This window comes from Neodiprion lecontei, chromosome 1 (assembly GCF_021901455.1).
Source record: "Neodiprion lecontei isolate iyNeoLeco1 chromosome 1, iyNeoLeco1.1, whole genome shotgun sequence".
Classification (NCBI taxonomy): domain Eukaryota; kingdom Metazoa; phylum Arthropoda; class Insecta; order Hymenoptera; family Diprionidae; genus Neodiprion; species Neodiprion lecontei.
In genome coordinates, this window is record NC_060260.1 from 4,385,844 (window position 1) to 4,404,214 (window position 18,371).

The following is an 18,371-nucleotide window of genomic DNA, read 5'->3' on the forward strand; positions in this document are numbered from 1 at the left end:
TGATTAATTTGATTGATCAGCGTAAAAACTCTCATGCGTCACACAGCTTAGTTAAACGTACAATCGCGATGATTTAAATGAATTAACAGAACGGACAAGGTGTGCAAATAATTTAATGTGCGCTGCTAAGGTTCACTGAAATAACGTATCGTATTTAATTAGATTAGTTTTGAAAATTTGTAATATTAACTACAGTTTATTTCCCTTTCGAGAAAACTTTGACACAAGTCAGAATGGCTGTAGGTGATTTTGATCACGAAGATGAGAGCAATTACTGTCGATCAAAGGTACCTTTTTATCCAAGCTTTAGTATTCGTTTTGTATTTTTTTTTTTTTTTCCAATTTAATTTACGCTCTCTTTGATGCACCGAAAGAGAAACATATCGCTTCCCTGCACCCTGCAGTAACGGTTTACGCCACATTCTTTGCCGGCTTGGACGACCACGTGACGTGCCGTTAAAATAACAAATATTTTTAATACAAATTCCTTGCTTTGTTGGCTGAAGCGATTACAGCATCGCTTTGTTTTCTTAAACCTTATTTAAGCACGCAACCCAACGTGTCTTTCAATTTTGAAATGTAGTAAGCCAAATTCGTCTTTGCAGAATCCGTATAATTCCGACGCACAGCAGACTTTCTTGATTTTGCAAATATGCATGTAATATTGATAGTTTACCGAAGAGAAAAAAGACAAAGTAATAGAAAACTTGTAATAGTATAAACCGCGTGCTTGGCGAACTGTAATTGTAAAACACTAAAATTATTTGATTGTACAATATTGTAAATAACTGATGATATTTATAAATGTTTCAGGTTTGTTTGTATAATAGATAGGTGATATTATACTTGTATAACTGTGGAACCGTAATGATGTATTTATTTCCCCAATTTTTTACAACCCTGTACAGTTTTAGTAGCCAATGATTACCGCGAAACAAAAAACTTGAGTAGCTCAATTCGTTTTGTTTCTTTCATTTTTCTCTAATGGTCGGATATGAAATATTTTGATTCATTGTTAAAAATTGTCAACGTACCTTTGTACAGATTCTCCTACTGTTCGTGTGCACAATCGCGGTATCAAGATATCGAAGAAAATTGTTCACCAAGTCGAGAAAACACGTGATTAAATGTTTTACCGTATAACCTTTGCAGTGTCTTAAAAACGTATAAAATTTTGTAACGATGCTTTCTAGACCAGTAGCGTGTAGTTGTGTGATTAAATTTAAAATTTAGTAGGCATCTTTATAGATTGAAAATAAGAAAATGTTAAAAAAGAAAAAATGTATATATATCGGTATGTCGAAAATCCTGTATTCTAATAAAGCTGACGTTGAACGATAAGTATTTTCTGCGTACAAAATTTATTACAAAAGCCTCAAATCACGACAAATTAATGAATATCATTATTTCTTATACATGCACATTGCGAATTTGCTGCTCATAATCACTTGTCGATAACTTTCATCGGGGATGGTATACAAAGAATTCAAGGTACGTATAATAACCACAATTTCGTTAGTTAATAGCCGAAGTCTGTAATTGCCACGCCAAGCGAGCGGATTTAACAAATAATTATTAAATTAAAATCAGTGGTAATATCTGTACTGGACAGACTACGCGAGTATATTTGAAAGTAGTGACTGACGGTCGGTGGTCAGCCAGCCCGTCACTGCAGAGAAATTATCTCCGAAATTTCGTACCCAGACGATATTGGGAAAATTTGAAGATGAGGGCCTTAAAATTTTCCAAATCTGTTCACTCGTAATTCGCAATTTTATTAAAAATTAACTAGCGCAAAAGTAAAGTTATTTCCGGATCTTTGCAAAGATTACATACTGCACAGATGGATTTGCACACATATTGCAGTATTACGAATATATACGAATAAGTTTTCCTCTGTTAATTGTATTCTTTGACAGAAGCGCGAATATTTAACGCGACATTGTCCTGTTGACACACGTCGCAGTGCCTCCTAACCGACTTGTTTGCAGTACCGTCGCATATAAAATAGATAACTGACACACTTGTTTCATAGCCGGTATTCAAGCGATATGACACGCCTGTATAGGCATAATGTATATCTGCGAAGAATCTCATTAGAGTGTAATATGCCTTGTAGTTACGATACGCGTGCAGACCTAAATAAACCGCTTGATCACACACAATCGTTTAAACGAAAGAATTCAACCTCTTTCGAGGAATGCTCAGATTCGATTCATTTCGTCCTGTATAATTTTTAATGAAATTTGCTAGGAAAAATTAATCCATTTCGTCATACTTATCAGCGTGAAAATTCACGCTTGAACCTTTACAGCGTCGATTCGTTATTGTAAATATCGTAGCATACGGCGGTTATAGTTATGATTATTGGTCGAAGGAACGAATCAAGGTATACATATGTACGTAAGGTATTATATACTCGAGGAACGGGATATCGGCGATGGTACATAACGCATACAGATGTATTAACAGCGAGGGTTTGACGCCAAATATTTCCGGTATAAAAATCACAAAGACGTCGTAAAGGTATCGGGAACGTTGATTGGAAGATTGTGTTGGTGGGATAGATGCCGTACTAGGTCAATAGACCGGCCGTCCGTATACCTACTAAATCCAAGTCAGGCATACCCTACTTTTTAATTCACGATTTGAATCGGTAATTTGGTTAAAATAAAATATATCGGAATGAGAATCGTGCGTGTTAGATAAATAAATTTGCATAATAACGACCTGCAATCTTTATTTCACATGTTTCATAGATATTTCCAACCGCCCCGGATGACGCAGTCTTGTAGTTAATTTTCAATCAACTAAATATATTGACGCTGGTGATGGGAATGGAAAAAATAAATAAAAAATACCCGCCGTCGATCCTTGCCGCGATGATAAAATATGGCAGAATGTTCGAAAATTTCAAGCTTTCTCCAATCGGTCAAGCCCCGTGTAATACAATTCTGGGGCTCCGTACAATATTACAAATTCGTTACGCGGTCTCGGAGGAGAAATATCATTGAGTCATGGGGCAAATTTGCTGGCGGAGAGGAAGAAAAAAAAAAAAAAAACGAAAAGAGAACACGTTGCGGCAACCTTTCTAACGATGCTACATGTACTGCCAAATTTCCCTCCCGCCCATTTCCGTTTCGATTCTGTATACGCATGATTGCACGGTTGGATCATTTTATACGGTGCAAAAAAATTTAAGAATTGGTACAATGCGATCCGCGCAAAGACGCGACGATGCTGAGACAAGAGGTTTGTAAAAACTGTACGAGAGGAAGGAAAAGGAATAGGATATAGCAAAGCAATTACAGGCGCGTGCGTTTGTAAGATTAATAAAAAAAAAGATGAATGCACGGGCACGGAATATTTGAATTAAGGTATGCAACTGTGTTGTATCGACTCGTGTCGATCTTATCGCCAGACCGACTGACGCTGAGGGTGATCGGCTTCTTTGGTAACGTTAGTCAGCCGCATCGATAGTCCCGATAGATAAATGTACCGAGTTCTGATCACCGCCGGCAAAACCAGCCCAAACAACTTCTTCTTCGCGATACTTTTACGACTGCAGCATCGGATATAATATCTGGAATTTGTCGAAAAAGCGGTAAAACTTTAAATCAGGGATCTAACAGTTTACGTAGATGAAGTTTTGCTTGCTTCTGGAGTCGCGACTATGTCATTAATCGAATAAAAAAAGCTTTACCAATTCACATCACAGTGTTAATAATGTTGAAAATGTTTGCGGAACTCGGCTTTCTAAATCCTGAATGTCACCCTTCCCTGAATATTCGCGAACGAATAAGATGGTCAAAATTATTGTAAATTTGGCAAGTTCCTCGTGACCTACATTCGCAATCGGGACCACAGATACGGAACACGCGGATGATGAAACATATTACGGATTCCAAGTATAGAAGAAGACCACTTTTTTCGCCACGAACGTTCACCGCGAAGGTAGCACGGATGATCGGAACATCTATAGTTACATCAAGCCAAGAAGAAGTGGGACTGAAGAAAAAAGTCAGCGAAATTGAGAAAAATGATTCCTCAAAGATCGTCGCGATAAACGTCCCAGATGGCACGATACTTGGATCGTCGAAAAGATGTCTGAATTATTTCTAATTCGGCATTTTCTGACGACTGAAAGATACCTCCGCGCCCGAGAGACGTCATTGGTGACTTTTAGATGTCAAAAAATGTCGCATAAAAAATCATTCAGACGTCTTTTCGACGACTCAAAGCGTTGCACTGTCCGGTGTATAGCGAGCTCGAGTAAAATGATTCCTCAAAGTTCGTCGCGATAAGCGTTCCAGATGGCCCAAGCCACGGAGTCGTCAAAAAGACGTCTCGGTCACATCTCAATTATCTTAGGCCCCATTTTCCGGCGTCCGAAGGATACCTCTACGCCCGAAAGACGTCCTTGGGGACTTTTAGCCGTGAGAAAAACTCGTCTATTCTACGACTTTCCGAGACCATTTCCTCGGGCCCCCAGCAGACCGGGGTTGTCGTTAGTCGAATGGTAGAAGAGTCGGCGGGATGCAGAGTGCACCGATAGGCATCGAGGAGAGACACCGACGGTGCCAGGTGAATAAGGAGATATCGGAGGTTCGCGCTTACGCTCCTCGCGGTTCAGCCCGAGGAACCTATATAACTGTACCAGCGTGTCTGGGTCAGGAGGCGGATCACGGAGTTGTGGTAGATATAGTCTGTATATCGGACAGGTGTATCCCATTCTTGGTTCGCGCGCCCTCGCGTCTCCGCGTCTTCGCGCTCGCGCCTCAACACCTGTTCCCGTACCTCTGATCCAGCAGTGTCCGAGGGTCTCTCATCTCCTCGAGGTCGGCGCGGGACGATATCGACGTACTCGACACCATTCGTCCGCGTTTCAACGTTTCAGTGTCTGTGTCACTTGTGCCCGGGTATCGATAGACCGTCTATGATCCAGGGTCGCGAACGTTATCACTGTGATTATTAAGTGCATCTTGTGTCACTCCACGTGCGTCTCGACCACCGACCACCCTGATCCGTTCGTCCCGGGAGGATCGAGTACCACCAATCAAGACCAATCAAGGTATCCGTCTGCGCGTGTATTTCGAGGGATCGTTTTACGCCCCCTTCACCCCAGAATAAGTTACATCCTGTAGCCGGTCGGAAGCTTTATTTCATTTCCGGGTGACCGCTCGTTCATGTTTCCTCAAGTGCCGAGTTTCCAAGTCCCAATAACACAATGTCGGTTTGACCATGCAGTTGAGCTTGGTGTCGATGATACCGTGAACGACTCTTGGGAGCAGAAGATGCAGGTACGAATTCGTCCTGAACCAGAGTGCGTAACGAGTATTAAATTGTACAAAGTGTCGAGTATGTCTCGAATGTCTGTACTTTTTCGGAAACTGGCGTTCGAGCACACGCGGCCGTAATAATTGGTACACGATAGGCGGTTGCGATTGCTTCCGGTTGGTTAGACACGGTCAATTAGTACCGTCTCGTTAGACTGTTTGATATTAATCTCGTATTTTCTGGGCCTCTTGGGTTCTTTTTTTCTTTTTTGAGCACGTACCTTGAAGATGGGCACGAGCCTCGCGAAGCATGCCAAATCGCGTAAACGTGCGTCCGGGTTAACAAGTAACTCGTGGGTAACCGGCGTGACGAATTAATCAGGTCTTTAGTCAAAAGGCGTTACAGATGAAACTATGTAGGTACGTGGAAACGGCTCACCGCGTCATAATTCATCGCTCCTCCCTTGAAAAAGAAATAATAGCACACGTACGATGTAAAGTAACGATATACGCGTGCAGAGGAATAGAAATTGCCAATGCTCGCTCGACTACGTCGTGTGATTTGTTATATTACGGCGTGAATATGGCACAGAAAATTGATTATTGGAGCGCGGCGATGCTTACTTAACAATCTGGAGAAAAATTTCCTATCTCTTATGATTATCCACTTAGGTATCCGACTACCTGCGCGCATGCAGGCGCCTCTGAATTATACCATTACGCTGTATTCCCGTTTCTCTCGATCTCCAGCAAGGCTAGACTCATCCGGCCACTTTCGTTTCAGTGTAAAATAAGATGGGCCCCTTTTTTGCACGTTGATAATCCAGTCGAGTTTCTCTACAGAATTGTGTAACAAGGATTCCGAACACAGGAAATAAATGATTGACGTATAAATAAGGAACTCCTTGTTTCATACCGAATTTCTTTCGCTACCGCAGTCCGACTTTTGGTAATAATTTATGGGATGCAACTTCGAAGTAAATATCCCGTGATGTGAAATAAAAACCATACAATACGTCTATTTAAACATCTATGCACTCGCAACAATTTGATAACCGTATGAGAAATTAATCGGTGTGAGAGAGAGTTTCAATTGTTGACCAATTTTATCATCATTTTCTCGACTTGATCAACGTTGATTGAAAATTACGCTAATCGACGTACAAGAGTTTCAAGATTAAATGACACTGAAATTAGCGAACCCGATCAGTTATGTAAAAATTGTTCGGGTGTGAATATAATTTGTATTTAAATTAGCCGACCGAATGAAATGGAAATTGGAAAAAATGTCTCTCGACATAACGCGTAAGCTCGCGTGCGTACACATACCTCCATATTTACTCCATCGGTTAAACTGGTCACGAGTTTAAACGAGAAAGAAAAATTCCGCGAACCTGGTTCCGAGTCTACGGTTGTGTACCCTAAGGTTAATTAAAGGTTTTTTGGTGTCACCGGACACTGTTGACTGTGACACATACCTATATATAAAATATATTCCCGTTCGATCGGTACAACCGAATTGTGTAAATGTCCAATCCGTTATGTTTTACCGTCGCCAACAGTTGACCAAAATATCTTTAAAGGTGATAAATTATTGTGCGAGCCGCTCCTTTCTACCATGTATAGGTATCTATCGATACTGCACGCGTCGGGAATCTATTTAAATAATCTAATCGCGATGCATCGAAGTGACGATCCATTTCACCAACAGTGTCATCCGAATCTGAATCGTCGAGTCGGGCGATTTTTCACCAAATTTTCTAAACATTCATAGCGGTTGTCATTTTTGATCGCTGGTTCAATCGTAAATCACAGTACGATTGAAGCGGGAATTTCGTATCAAGTTGACTCGATGCTCGGGGTATGAAAGTTGATTTTCATCCGATGTGCAGTCGTCGAACTTTTATCACGTGCGTATTACACGAAAGTGGAACACGACCGATCGGCACGCAGTGTATAACCCGCGAATAATATTTGATGATTATATCAAACCGAAGAGAGAGGAAGAAAAATGGAGACAGAGAGGATGAAGAGGCAATAGCGAAAGACGCGGTACAGAGAGAGAGAGAGAGAGAGGAGAAGGAAGAAAGCCCGGGGCGAAAAAGACATTTTGCAGATGGCACGGTTAAGTTCGCGAAGATCGCCGGGTTGTAATTCCTTCGAAATTTTATCGCAAGTAGTGTAAATTTCATTGCAACACTTCGGAGAGATGCGGAGAAGACTCGGAAGCTCGTTTCCACAAGCGCATCGGTGCTTTTCACGACAAGGGAAAAGAGACCTTGCAGCTTTCATTCGGTCAAAGCGACCGGTTGCCGAGGCCGCTGAGGTTGTCGGTTGCGTATTACTTCATCAATGAAACCGTTATGCGTATATTTGACGATCGGTTCTCGGTCGCAGATCTCTTGGTCCTACTTTACTTGAAATCCTCCGGCACTGCCATAACGCGCGATGGCCTTTCTCGTCATGTCCGAGCAGCCTCCGTTTTCAACATCTGTAACGTACCGAAGAAACCGGCAGCTGGACACACTAATTTATTTCCATTCGAAATTAGACACGTCGAATGTAGGCTGGTCGTTTTATCATTTCCTATCGTCGTTAATCAATCTCGGGAATTACAGGGTTTGTTGCTCGGCTTGCAAAATACTTTGCGGGACCAAAATTAACCAACGTTAACCGTAAAAATAGACTCGATTTGCGGACGAACAAAGTCAATTTAGTGATTTAATTAATTAATCTGCGAGTCGAATGGTGTCGAAGTATTTCGCAGAGTACGTTTGAATAATGGAACTCTTCGGAAGAGTTTCGATAAAACAATTCTCTTCGAATATCCAGACAAATTTTTCCACAGAAGTAAGACTTTTCATCGGACTGCGGAATCTCGTCACGGTTATGAATAATTCAAAAGAAATCGTCCCCGACTGGAAAGATATGGGATGGCAATAAACGAGCAGTTATACCGCAGCGGTTGTTGATTTATTACTGCATCATAAGACCGGATCGTGACATGTTTACCACATCTTAGGATCATCTTATACCCGGTGAGCTACCGCCTGCAGGCCCCGGGGGTAGTTCGAGATTATTATTTATCGACGTGGAACCGGCATAAACGCCGGAGGATGTCCGCCGCGTAGTTGTGTGTATGTATACTTGGCGTCATTACGGGAAGTAAATGATGAAATTCGCACATACAAGAAGCAACCGCGCAAAGTAGGCGAGGAGTTGGAAGGTAGCCGAATTGCCAATTGGTCGAAGGAATGCTCGACGCTCCAAGGCGGACATGTATTATATCCGCGAATGCCAACCGCGCAACTTACTTCGCCTACTTTCCTACTTATACACTTAGAGAGAATACAGGCTGCAGCCTATCCTACGATCATTTCTCACAAGAGGATGCAGGCATACGTCAGCGTGTTTAGTCGCCCATCACGACCGTTTAGGCCGTACAACAGCGTCTTAACGAGCCGATGCATGGCTTACGAATTTCAAATCAATCGACGTTCGTCCAACGATCATTAATTGTCACTTCAATTACATCCTCTCGGGGAGTAGTAGACGGTGAACGTGTTCCCACAGCCGGGGCTGCAACACCTGGGCAATGGTTTCTGGGTCACGAATTCGTAGTGATTAACGACGATCGTCGAAGGGCCTGATGGGCAGTAACAGCTCCACGTTATTGTCCAGACGCGGAATCGACCCGATCACTTGGCGTTTTCCGTAGGACCAAAAACCGAGAGAGAAAGCGCCTCGCAAAAGGTTGAACACTCGAAAAATGACGCGAGTATCCAATTGTCAACCAGTCCACTCCACTCCTCTGACCTATCGAATGATTAATTTCGTCGATAGGTCCCTTCGGCGAGATCCGGATAAGATCTGAGCTCCGAAACGTACGCGTATCCCAATAGCTCCTCTCACGACTCGTTTATACGACTCACGACTCGCGACGCGCACGATACGGCCAGTGGACCAGTGGGTCACCAGCGTCATCTCGACTGCCAGCCGCCTTCCTCGTGTTTAGAAGGTATTGTAAATACGGAGTGGCCTTTGGGCCACGTGGATGCCCCAACCGCGCGGCGAGGTCATTGAACAGAGATAAACGGCAGGATTCTTTTCCGGATTAACGAACGCCTGGAATTGCAGAAATTATAGCCGATTCATTGGCGGCGGCGGCGTATAAAGGATCGGGAAAGAATTTTCATTCATAAAATTATACCGCCGTACGATCCGGAGAGTGAGGAAATTGTTCACCGTTAGACTTCGGTAAGCCGTGTTAATGCGACAGGTATTGTTGGCTCGTAAGATCGAAAGATCATGGGTATAGTCGTAGAAACATGTGTGACAGACAGTGGGTACAGATATTATAACGATGCTCTGAATTCATTTCTTTTTCTAAAGTCCTTCTCTTTCTTTCTTTCTCTGTATCTGTTTTTTTTTTTTTTTTCTTCCAATTCTTCTTAGACTTTTTTTCATCTTCTTACTCCGATACAAAGTCGAAGCTCGGGGCTCGGGGCCAGATTTTAATGTTAATAAAAATAATCAGGGCCGAATCTCGTAACGGCACTTTTCATCTCCGATTGATAATGAGTAGAAGATAAAAGGTGGGACGGACGGCGCCGAACGGGCTGGGGGACCAGTTGGGCCCAGAGTCCAGAGGAGCCGCCTAAGTAACTCAAGCAAATATACACACACCCGGCTCCTCGACTTGTTGACGTAACAAGGTGTGCGACTGACATGTAGGTATAGTTATTTGTGGGGCAAACGCTTGCATATTCAGGGGAACATTGTACTCCTTTTTTATTATTCGAACGTTCCCATATGCTAATTACGGGCTGCCTCTTCGTGCCTGAATAGCAATGCGATATATATGCCGCACACTCTTGTTTTAAACTTGTCAAGAATTCCCCAACGGCGGCATGGGTCATCTGCACATTTGGAATACCGATACCTGCCCGTCATTATTGGCGGATTGGAAGTTGCATTACGATTTCTTTACGCGTCGTTTCATGAATTTCAACGAACCTCACGTTCGTTAAAGAATTTTCCCGTATAAAAAGTCAATTCCGTCCGGCCCATTTTTCATGCCAGCATACATCGATTAAATGATATCCTTATCTTGCGGTAGGCGTAAACTTTTTTTCTTTTGCCTTCTTCCTTTTCGTTCGTCATTCGGAACCTCGACTAAAACGCGAGAGGAATCTCGAGCCGAATTAAAGAAGGAGTGGCCGGATATATATACATATATATATATATATACTATATATATACACATATGTATAGTTTAAGATTGTGCAGCAGAGAGAGAGAGAGAGAGAGAGAGAGAGAGAGAGGCGAGAGCACGCGGTGATGATTGGTTGAGTCGTTAACCCAAATTCACAAATCAACTTGAAAATAATTATATTTCCGAAACGACAAGTGAGAGCTAACGGTCTTCCCCGCTAGAGGTAAATCATACCACAAGTCGTCCCGACAGGGGGATCATGAATAAACTTGAGATTTATATCCCATCGACGATTGGAAGGAAGCATGCCTCAAAAGGAGGAGGGAGAAGCAAATTAGAAATAAAAAATAATGAGGAAATGAAAATGAACAAAAAAAGAAAAAAGAACGCGTCGAAAATAGTGTGAGAAACCATTAGTGCGTCGGAAGATCGTGCCGCGTGTGGGCCAAATTGAAGCTTTTAGAAGGTTAATGGAACAACTTGAGAGTCTTAAAGACATGACGAGAGAAAGGAAAAATTATTGAAAAGAGAAAAAAAAACAGAAGAAAAAAATTAAAAAAAACTTCACGAATACGCGTTAAAATATTCTGCCTCAGATGCAATTGCAAAGCGTATGTCTTTCACGGAATCCGCTAATTACAGTTTAGGATACATCGACGATATTGTTATAATGAAGACCCTGCTGTGGGTTTCGTACTCTTGGTTGCGCGCATCGATGATGATGATTCCATTTAAAGGAATCTCTACGGTAAATAACTAATTAAATCTCAATTTGTAGATAAAAACTAAATCTGCACCTACGGGTATACCCATCTGCAATGATTAGCTTGCAAACGTATCTGCCTATATACGTATGGAAGAAAAATGGTCGGCGCGGCGGTAATTAAAAGCCCATCTTTCAAGATCCCCTGCGAGTAAAAACGAATCCATATTTAATTAATCCTCGTCTCCTTAAGCGCATTTCCTAAAAATTTATCAACTTAAAACATTTGTTTTCCAGAGTCCGTATCCGAGCTCCTACGGTGCAACCAAAAACGTCAGACGATGCGGTTACACATACACTTGGTCCTAGCCTGTCTTCTCTTCAAGGGAGTGAGTATTTCGATTCTTTACTTTAACGCCCTTCGCGAAGCGATCGTGGACTGAACCCCCCTTCATGATATTCCATAAGTGTAATCAATGGAAAATATTTGCATAACGTAAAAAATAAAAAAATAAAAAATAATGTCGTTGACCCCATAGAGCGGAATGCACACTGATCAGACCATCAGTCGTAATCTGGGTTTGTTGGGGGTTCAGTTACCTAGCTACGGTTGTGTTCCTCCTCTGGTTCTCGGTTCGTAGAAATTTAGCTACTCGGGGAAGCTTGAATCCAATTGAAGGTAACCGATCACTAACTGTCGTCCGTGTCACAGTCTCCAGACGAGACGTCGCGTCGTTTGCTGTTACGTGCAGCTCTCATGGATCCAGTTTGAGTATGTGAATTGGTTTTGTAGAACACGCGTTCAATAGCGAGGGAACAAACTCATCGCCAGAATCTAAAATTCTTCTCAGTTAGATTTCGGATTGTAGTAAATTCATCGGGTACATTTTGGTCCCGAATTGGAAATAGACGAGTATACATGACGCGTTGTCGATGCATCTCGATTAGGATCAGAAGCTGTTGAGCATTTATTTTCGCCTACTTTCCAGTAACCCTTTTGTAACTTCGATTACGCTTCGCTGCTGCGGTCATTAATCACTCCGGACGTCGCGTTGGTGTACCGTGAGACGAGAGACGACTAGGGATTCTTCTATTGAATTTCTGTTCAATGTTACGAGGTTGTTGAGTGGGCAAAAAGGAAATGAAAACAAACGGACAAACCCGTCACTGCATTGTAAGCTGCAGGTGTGACGAACGCTTCTGAAGAAGCGCCAGACGTATAAGATTATGGTTGAGGTATAACGCTCTCAGCTCAGCTGTGTTCGCGTCTTTATACCTTTCCCACCGACACTATCCATTCCACGTATGTATACAGAACTGTTTTCCATTCACCGCCGTTTCTCTCTCAATCGTTGTATATCGTGCAGCTCGAAGAGCTCTTCTTCAATGGAAGTTAAAAGTGTACGCGTGTGGGGCATTACATCTGCAGGTTCGATCCGAAATAGGCACCTTTGAACATTCTCGTGCCTCCAGCTTTGCTCAACACTACGATGGTTTGGTAAAATAAGAAGAAAAAACGACGCAGTAATGAAAAAAACCCATTTCTACCGCTCAACGCTGCTTCTCGCGGTGTTATTAGCCATGATTGATGTCTCACTAGGATGCCCCGATGCCACGTATTTCTGTACATAATAATCGAGACCGGCTGCGTGCGAAGCACGTGTAAGAAAGTAAGAACGGATCGATAGATCGGCTGCATAGTCCTCAATTTCGTTCGATACACCCCGATCATCCACGGCGATCGCTGTAAACTGACATGATTTATTGCGGACCTGCATCACCGTCGGCCAATTCGGCTTTTAAGGCCTCTGCCACTAGAGTACAAATTCCGGCGATTAGAGACATAGGCGTGAAGAATATACCGAATAGTATAAAAATAAGGAAAATTTTGTAAACGGGATGAACGAAGGGTTACAGTATACTGGACTGGATGATGGGGAGTACGCGAGCGATTTATAACAGCTTTATGTAACCCAGATATCGCGCGTTATGTACTTATATCCATGGGAGGCCACGTAGCGTTGCCGTTATCCAGTTGTCTGACCCAGTGCTAAGGGCTTCGAGTTTCCTCCTTGGAGTCAGGCCACGCCGGTCGGTCGGTCGGTCGGTCGGTCGGTGGTACCTCCTTATTCAACAGCGTCTGCTCGAGGCGCATCGCGGGTAGGAAGAAAAAGAGAAAGAATAAAAGAAAGAAAGAAGGATCGCTGTGTGTGGGCAAGCCGCGGTTCACCTTCACGTTTGTTATTAAATTAGAGCCGGTTTTGGTGAGCGGGTACGCGGCCTGATGTGCCGGTACCAGACGGAGCGGGTCCTTTGATTCCCGTGTGCCCGTTCCCCGGGCCAGCTTCGCGAGCATAAATCGCACGGTCTTTAATTGGGTTAGAGGAACGCGTGAGCACCGAGAGCTGATCCGCGAGCTCACGGGACGAGAGACGAAGTGAGCGATGCTGCTGGCCGATTGACCTGCGCCGAGGATGGCACGGTGGTCGTTCATTCGTTCATTCGGTCGGTCGGTCGGTCGGTTGATCCGTTATGCCTGAGGGTCATGTGCGACGTGTCGGATGCTCCTGTTTTGTACGTACCCATCCCTACCTCGTCGAGAAGATCCAGCTCCTCTGTCACGCCGTTGGACTATCGGTGTTAACCTCAGGCGTCTCCTCGAGACTCGATTCCTCCCCGTTTCCTTCCCTCCTTATAGCTCCGGCCCTTATCCGCCGGGTAGTGAACTCCGTGTGTAAACGTGTGTCCTTCGTTTTTCAGCTGGCCGGCTCCGACGACGTCGAGGTGATACAGGCCGTGCCCGGAGAGGACAATCGGAACGACAAATCGGCGATGGATCGGCAGGACACCGAGCTTGGCAGCTCGGACCAGCTGGCTCTCGAGACGACCGGTGAAAATACCGCCGGAGGTGGTCATTACAACACCGGTCAGGTACGGAATCATCCGGGTCGCGTCAGTCTTGGCCTATCCAATCCCCGGCCTCATCACAACGTCGCTTATCACGGACCTCCACCCCCCTTGCCGTCCAAGGGTCAAACGGAGGCTCAAGACAAGGTTTACACGTCCCATTCTGGTTCGGGCGGCGATTCCTGGCCGGTAGCAACGCCGGACATGCCCAAGATCATATCGCTCGACGTGAAGTGCGAGAAGAACCTGATGAAGGTATACCTCGGGTTCGACCAGCCCTTCTACGGCATAGTCTTCAGCAAGGGTCACTACAGTAACGTGAACTGCGTTCACCTTCCGGCCGGCCTCGGAAGGACATCGGCCAACTTCGAGATCAGCATCCACGCCTGCGGGACGGCCGGTAACACGGAGAACGGACTATACGGCTACGGCGCCGAGTCAGGCTCGGGAACATACTTCGAGAACATAATAGTCGTGCAGTACGATCCGCAGGTTCAGGAGGTATGGGACCAGGCCAGGAAGCTCCGGTGCACGTGGCACGACCAGTACGAGAAGTCGGTCACGTTCAGGCCCTTTCCGGTCGACATGCTCGACGTCGTGCGGACCGACTTCGCCGGGGACAACGTCGGTTGCTGGATGCAGATCCAGGTGGGCAAGGGACCCTGGGCCTCCGAGGTATCCGGACTGGTGAAGATCGGTCAGACGATGACTATGGTCCTTGCCATAAAGGACGACGACTCCAAGTTCGACATGCTGGTCCGGAACTGCATGGCTCACGACGGAAAGCGCGCCCCGATCCAGCTGGTGGATCAGAAGGGGTGCATAACCAGGCCCAAGCTGATGTCCCGTTTCACAAAGATCAAAAACTTCGGAGCTAGCGCCTCCGTTCTCTCCTACGCTCACTTCCAGGCGTTCAAGTTCCCCGACTCGATGGAGGTCCACTTCCAGTGCACCATTCAGATCTGCAGGTACCAGTGCCCCGACCAATGCTCCGAGTCGAATCTCCTCGACTCGCAGTCGACGTACATCGAGAACCACCAGGTGATCCATCCCGAGTCCGGTTACGGACCACCGCCTCTTCATCCGCTTCCTCTCGAAGCTTACCTCCAGGCAACGGCCGGACGACCGAGGGATGAGCGCAGGAGAAAGTCTCGCGAGGTCGCGGTTAGTCCCGAGAAAGAGGTCGGCGTCAACAGGATCATCCGGGTTGTTTCCACCGGCGATTTAACCTTCGCTATCGACGAGTCGAGCAACGATTCCGTGGTCGGACCGACGATGGTGTTTCCGGCAAAGGAACACGCCGCCAATTCGAGTCTCATATGCATGACGACACCCGGATTCGCCATCACGCTCATCGTCCTCCTCGCAATTCTACTCGTATCCTTTGCCCTCACGGCCTACGTTTGCCTCCGTTTAAGACCGTTCGGTAAACTACCGAACAAAGGAATCGTTGGACCGTTCGGCAGTAACGCGCATAAAAAAACCTCCAAGACTTGCTTCTACTCTTAGGACATTACAGACCACTGCTCTGTTTTCTCCCGAAACAGGAGATAAAATAAAGATTCATATCTTTAGACGACGCCTTTTCCCCCGCCACAAATGACGAGCGATTAACGAAACAATTTCTCTTACAATTAGATTTTGTAATAGTAGTATTAATTAAGATTGGATTATACCGATACTAATCTTGTTATTTTATTCTATCCGGTTTAAAAATAGTTAAGATGGTTAAATCAGTCGACTCGCTCGACATTTATACCCGATTGGGGAAAGATGTCTCAATTTTTATATACATAGATTTTCACGTGTTAAAATATATATACCTAATTTACGGCTAATTCGAGGCTCACCGCCTATATAAGTATAGACGTTGTTTAAGGATTATTAATTTTTCATTATAGTTTTTCAGTTATTCATACAAGTGTTTGAAATTCAGTGTTTGAGTCGACGAGTATGTCCACAAAACCGATTTTTTTCTGGTTAAAACCGAGGTCCTATAAATCTACGGTATCAACGTATTATTTTTCAGTCTATACGTTACTGAATTTGACCATTTGAAAAGGACTTTGCCAAGTTTTTCCATTCATCTTTCGAATTATTCTCCGTTTTCTTGCAAATCTTCCAAGTTGCGACGGATATATATATATAGTGTCGATACACGTTAGCTCAAATATCATCTTGTCACCTTGGTTCTTGGACTACGATGTTTAGTCATTACATTTAATATTTATTTAATTATTTATTTATTTATATCTATATATATACATATATATATAGAGGTAAAAGTTAAATAATATGTAGGATGCGACCGGGTAAATGGTTATAGGATAATGTTACGTATCGTTCGGAGGTTCTGTTGCATACGGTTTTCAATAAATATTCACGATGCAAAATTTGATCAACAAATATGAAAGAGAAAGTTGAACACTGCGGAGTAAAAGAGAAGCAAAAATAATTCACAGTGAGAAATATCATATTCATTATACAATTGCTAACTTAATGTCGTCGATTTTTTTTTTTTTTTTAACGGCGTCGTGATTAACTATTTCGTATGCTGTAGAACCTCAACGAAAATTTATACTCCAACAAAGTACGCTTAGTACCTTACATTTAAGTAATTAACTATTCATCTATTTCCGTTCATTTACGTTAAACTCAAGTATAATCATTATCTTGTCTTTCTATCGCGTATAACGCGATTATTATACTATTCAATTAAAAATAATTCACATTCTCAGCCGCATGTAAGTATTGCTTTGAGATACTTCAATCGGATGTCCAATTGAAACGAAATCATGACTTTTCGTCGATAAACTCTATTAAAATTGCAACAGTTCCGAAAATTTATTTGAATCAAATATAATTATTAGTATAGGAAAATATTTTCAGAGTAATAATTTTTACCGTGAAGTTATCGACCGAATTCCATTCGATGTTGCTGATACACATTAAAATAATTAAAGTATCATGAAATGTCACGAAAAATACTTCATCCCGCAACTGAAATCTCAATCTTCATGCTCACACTAGAAATAATCTTTTGTGTTCTGTTATCATTCTTCTATATATGGACTATCGTCGATAGTTATATTATCAAAACTGAATTAGGAAAAAAAGAAAATTATAAACAACAATTTATCCTTATGTTGTATTTAAAGTGAAAATCTTTCCCGGACTAAACTGTACTTAAATGTTCAGTCTAGTAAAATATGAACATATATAATATATATACATAACAAATATTATATGTATATATATATATAGTAATAGTAACTGGCAAGTAATTTATCCTGCTTAAAAATACCTGTACAACTGGCATTTAAAAGTAATATGTATTTTTATATTCATATATACATATTTTCTTCTGTTTGTATTATTTATAGAAGTATGTATTACATACCGATAGATAATATTTATACCTATGCTCATTGTAATTACAGATATCACCGGTAAAATAACAATTTATATTCTACTGTAAGTCATTTTTCTTCCCCAACGATATCGTTAGTTAAACAAAAATAAAGAATTTGAGAAAAGGAACATGGCTGCAACTACATATCCGAATTATTTGAGCAAAACTCTTACCAGCACATCGGCGTAAGGGTTGGTTTTTTTTGTTTTTGTTTTCTTTTTATTCTTCCACGGAATCAAGAGTAAAGTTTGTGAAACGGATTATGAGTTAGTAGGTGTTATTAATTTTTATCATATATATTTACGCAGTTTAATTGATGAGTAGTCTTTTTTATATATGCACACAATTATTATGTATAAATTTATACTGTACACGAAATTCCTTACGAATAGATTATTTTATACTTATTTTTAAAGTACTTTCCATCGGTTTGAAATGGAACAGGACATTTTATGTCACTTTTCAGGCATTCATTCTTTACATAAAGTAAAAAGAATGACAAAAAATCGTACAATTCGTACTCCTGTTGCATGTTGGATAATCGTGCGATTAGATGTTCAAATATCTATGTATAGTATATGACGGGATAGGGCGTTGTAACCTGCGATCGGTTTAACTTTATTTCTTTAAATTAGTCAAATCCCACTTTTGAAATTTTATACAGTGTATAAAGTATAGGCATATAAAAGTATAAGGATTTTAGAAAATTTCATGAGCAAAATACCCCGTCCCGAATTCGTGAGTATATATATACGATATATATATATATATATATATATATATATATATATATATATATATATATATATGTATTGTATATGGAAGTATCGTTAGATATTTGCCTTACTATTGCCTGTT

The 18,371-nt window shown here is 42.5% G+C and overlaps 1 protein-coding gene across 2 annotated transcripts; it reads left to right on the forward strand.

The window, feature by feature from the left end:
• Positions 1–4,618: 4,618 nt before the first annotated feature.
• On the forward strand, positions 4,619–18,220 carry LOC107223878. 2 transcript variants are annotated; one of them, XM_015663710.2, is made up of 3 exons: positions 4,619–5,071; positions 11,492–11,583; positions 13,955–18,220. In XM_015663710.2, exons 2-3 carry the CDS (start codon positions 11,536–11,538, stop codon positions 15,608–15,610), a joined length of 1,704 nt encoding a protein of 567 aa, XP_015519196.1. In that variant the 5' UTR covers positions 4,619–5,071; positions 11,492–11,535; the 3' UTR covers positions 15,611–18,220. The 2 variants fall into 2 exon arrangements, with proteins under 2 accessions (XP_015519196.1, XP_046587508.1); XM_046731552.1 differs by lacking the exon at positions 4,619–5,071 and adding an exon at positions 5,083–5,300.
• Positions 18,221–18,371: the final 151 nt, after the last annotated feature.